Source organism: Neopelma chrysocephalum, unplaced genomic scaffold (assembly GCF_003984885.1).
Source record: "Neopelma chrysocephalum unplaced genomic scaffold, ASM398488v2 Primary Assembly neopelma1_86075, whole genome shotgun sequence".
Lineage (NCBI taxonomy): Eukaryota > Metazoa > Chordata > Aves > Passeriformes > Pipridae > Neopelma > Neopelma chrysocephalum.
In genome coordinates this window covers 543-4,800 of record NW_020915667.1, presented here as the reverse complement: position 1 = coordinate 4,800, position 4,258 = coordinate 543, and the positions used below count along the sequence as shown (strand labels likewise).

General features: G+C 48.9%; 1 protein-coding gene across 1 annotated transcript; it reads left to right on the top strand.

The window, feature by feature from the left end:
• The first annotated feature begins 305 nt into the window (after positions 1 to 305).
• On the top strand, positions 306 to 3,763 carry LOC113979621 (endonuclease domain-containing 1 protein-like). Its single transcript, XM_027706956.1, has 3 exons — positions 306 to 329; positions 577 to 896; positions 3,116 to 3,763. Exons 2-3 carry the CDS (start codon positions 612 to 614, stop codon positions 3,659 to 3,661), a joined length of 831 nt encoding a protein of 276 aa, XP_027562757.1. The 5' UTR covers positions 306 to 329; positions 577 to 611; the 3' UTR covers positions 3,662 to 3,763.
• The last annotated feature ends 495 nt before the right edge of the window (positions 3,764 to 4,258 follow it).

Sequence of the window (4,258 nt, the reverse complement as noted above, 5' to 3'; positions counted from 1 at the left end):
GTATTGTGTCTAGCATTGAAAATGGAAATATCACTGCTATCCTTAAGCCTCTGGTGCATTGGAAAGAAGACAAAATTCCCTACTTGGCTGCCACCATCAGAGGGACTTTTCAGTGTTGTCTCCAAGAGCAATGAACTCACTGAGTGCTGAAAATCATGTCACTGCTAAGGCAGACAAATTAGAAGAAACAGAAATTCCTGCAACAGTGCCCTTTACTGTACAGGAACTTGTCCAACTCAGGGAGTTTGGACAAGGTCACCTTGTCCCACTGCTCTGCCTCAGACCCTCAGAGTCAGATAACTTTGCTGTGAGAGCGGATTGCACATGAGGTGGGTTTGGATGCCTCCTCGATAAGATGGATTTTCCCACTGCTGCGTCCTGTAGTCACCTTAACCCTATTTCAGATTTCACCCTTATTGCCCTGGTGGTTTTCCATATCCAAGAGGTCAGACATTACCCTCTTCTTGGTCTCTCCTAGTCCCCTAGTCAGCCAGCTGTGTCCCACCTGCATAAAAATGACTGCAGGCCATGGTCAGCTCTCTCCAAGCTGAGTGTCCCTCTGCATTTGCCTTCCAGGGGAGCAAGAGCCCTTCACCTGAAATCCTCCCACAATGCTGCGGCTGCTGCTGCTGCAGGTCTGGGCGAGTTGCCTCTGGCTGGGACACGGCGAGGTGGTGAATTCCTTTGCAAGTACATGTGATCAGTTTTTCTACCAGAACATGCCCGCAGCAAAAGGCCTGGAGCCACAGAACCCAGCCTGGATCTGCCAGACTTTAAACAACCAGCAATTCTTTGCCACCTTGTACGACAAAAAGGAGCGTATTCCTGTGTACTCTGCTTACATCTACCAGCCTGGAACTGGCAAGAGGCGTGAAGAGTGGATGGTGGAGCCCCAGGTGAGTGTCCTCTCTTACAGCATGTCACCCTCCAGTCATTTAAAGATGAACTCCAGCATTTAACCAAACATCTCTATTTCCTCCCATCCCCATACACACACATGCAAATGGACCCACTGGATGGGATTCATCTCATCTTACTTCATGTCAGGTTATTAATATAATAAATAAATGCAGTCTGACTCCTAGCTGAGGTTGCAGCTAAAAGGGATTTATTTCAAAAGGTAGCGCCTTTTTATCCCCTTGGAACATGTGACCAAATAACCAATGGGAATTTAATAGACTGCGCATGTGTCCTGGACTCTTCTCCCAGGATGCTTCCCTCGCATCCTCAGGACACGCCTCCTACAACTTCAGACACCGGCACCACATGATTCCTTTGATGCATTTCAAACAGCAGCAGCAGCAGGAGTCCTATCCCAAAGGTGCCCAGTTTTCTGCATTGACCTGAGAGCAACATCAAGGCAAATTCCATTCCATTCCATTCCAAAGTCAAACCGACGCCCCTCTCTGTGCCCTTCTATGGTGGGACACCAAGTCATGGGGAAAAGGCATCCAACAGCAGCTAAATTTGGAGGACCAACAGTCCTGCTGGGCTGTGATCTCCACTTTGCCCTGAGCTGTTTTGCATCCCTGACAGAGCTTAATTGCTCCCACTTACTTGTCAAATAGGCTTTGTAAGTGATGTGAGAGAAGTGAGGAGAACCTCAGAATTGGGTGGGATGACCCAGGGAAAAAGCCTTGGCACAGGCACTGAGTGCTGAGAGGGTTTGGTGAAGCCTGGGGAATTTATTGAGTGATATTTCAGGCAGTGAAAAGGGAGGAGCATCAGTGTCAGTGCAGTCAGAAGGGGGTGATCTCCAGCCATGGCCAGTTGCCCCTGATCACTGTTGCCTCAGGCTTGGTTCAGAAGGATCCACCAGACACTCAGATCTCCACAAACAACAGAGTTCTCCCAAATGTCCTTCAGAGCTCCCGTAAAAAAGACCAAGGGAATTATGGAACAGAAGGAGAGGGAGTTCAGGTCATTGCAAAGGACAGAGTAGCAGGATGGAATGTAGGTGTTCATGAGTGACAGAAGAAAGCCATATGCCCTGTTCCTGAGTGAGAAGAAATAGGTTTATCCAAAGATGAACAGAAAGGTGTTGGGGTTCTAAAAAGAAAAGCAGTTGCACTTAGTACTCATTGGAACTCAAACAACTAATATGGCATTGCACCACTGCAGTCTCCACATTTAGGGCAGGGATAAAGCTTCTGTCTTTTCACAGAATCATTGAATCGTAGAGGGGTTTGTGTTGGAAAGAACATCAAAGATCATCTCAATTCAATCTCCCTGCCATGGGAAAGGCCACCTCCCACTAGACCTGGTTGCTCAGAGCCCCATCCAACCTGGCCCTTTCCCTCCTGGACCACGGAGCCAGGCCACCTGCAAACTCTTTGATTTTGGTAACTTTCTCCAGAGGTCCTTTTTCAGTACTTGGGTTCCTCAGGACTCTTTGGGGATTATGAGCTCCTTGCAGAGGCTGATCATTTTTAACTTCTTTGCAATGAGGTCGCAGAAGATGCTTCCTGTCCCAGACCAGATCAGCTCTGAGACATATTATTAGGACTGCAGTAGCAGATCTCATTTGCATTGAGGTTTTTTTGATTAATGAACAAAAATCTTTCATCCTTGCAGTGAACTGTAGCCCCACTTGGGAAACCTCACCTCTAGGACTGGTTTCTCAACACATCTCCCTGGGTCTGGGGTTACAGGTGTTCCAGGAGTGTGGTACACCTGTAGCAGCCACAGATGGAATCAGAGAATGACAGAATGGGGGTAGGAGGATCTAGGGAGAGCCGTGGGCAGATGTGGAGAGAGGTGGAAAAGGAACCAGATGTGGCAGGGAGGATGTCTTACCAGAGTCAACTTCAAACCTTGGAGTGGAAAATTCTAATTGTCTCATGTATCCAGCCACATTCCTAGCACAGGTTGCAGGCTGGATAACAAAGGGCACAAGTCTAAATGAGAACAGTCAGATACTGAGAGTCTTTTTTTAAAGCTTTAGTGTTCATTGAGGATTGGCAGCTATAGGATTTTGTCTTTGATTCACACATTTTCATACACTGAGATGACAAAAAATTAGATCTTGACACCTGGAGACTTCTTCTTCAGGGAAACCTGCTCCATTACTCCCAACCCCAAAACTAATACCTTTTCCTCTTCCTTACCTGTCAAGCTGATACGTGACAATTTGCCCAAAGAGATGGAAACAGAGAAGACCCTCAGAGAAACTTACTCAGTCAGCCAAAAGGCTATCAACGACAGCCAGGCTGTCTACCAAGACTACCTTAAACTTAAGGGTTTGGACCGTGGCCATTTGAACCCCGTTTCCCATCACGACACCCAGGATGGCAGGGACGCGACCTTCACTCTCACCAACATAGTGCCCCAGAACACTAAACTCAACAGCGATGCCTGGAACCACTATGAGCAGAAAACAATGCCCAAGAAAAGCAAGGACTGTCAAACCACCTATGCCATTGTGGGTGCTGTGCCTGGGAACTCCTACATCGCTGGTGGGAGGGTTAATGTACCCAGCCACATCTGGGCCAGTGCCTGCTGCAAGACCAAACAGAACATCGTGATTGCTTGGGGGGCCATTGCCGAGAACAACCAGAACAAGATCCAGGAACTCACTCTGGGGGCGCTGGAGGACAAGTTGGCTGAGCTGTATAAGAGGGGACCGGTTTCTCTGTTCCATGAGGACTGTCCCCGTACATAAGCCTCACATCCCGGGTGTAAGAGGCTTGAGGGCTTTTCCCACAGATCACAGAATCACAGAATGCTTTGGTTCAAGGGACCTCAAGGATCATCCAGTTCCAAACCTCCCACAATAGAGCAGGGATATCTTCCACTAGACCACGATGCTCAGAGCCCTGTCCAACCTGGCCTTGAACACTTCCAGGGATGGTGCAGACACAGCTTCTCTGGGCAGCCTGTATCAGTGTCTCACCACCTCACAGGGAAGAATTTCTTTCTGATTCATAGCCTGACCCTGCCCGCTACCACTTTAAATCCCCCTTCTCCTGTCACTCCATCTCCTTGTTCAAAGTCCCTCTCCAACTGTCCTGGAGACCCTTCAGGTACTGGAATGGGATCTAAATTCTCTTCAGAGCCTTCTCCAGCTGAACACCCCCAGCTCTCTCACCCTGTCTCCAGAGCAGAGGTGATCCAGCTCTCAGAGTACCTTCATGGCCTCCTCTGGACTCCACCCCAACAGGTTTGTGTCCTTCTCATGTTGCGGCCCCAGGGCTGGAGGCAGCACTGCAGGTGGGGTCTCAGGAGAGCAGAGGAGAGGGGGACAAATGTTCTGTGCAGT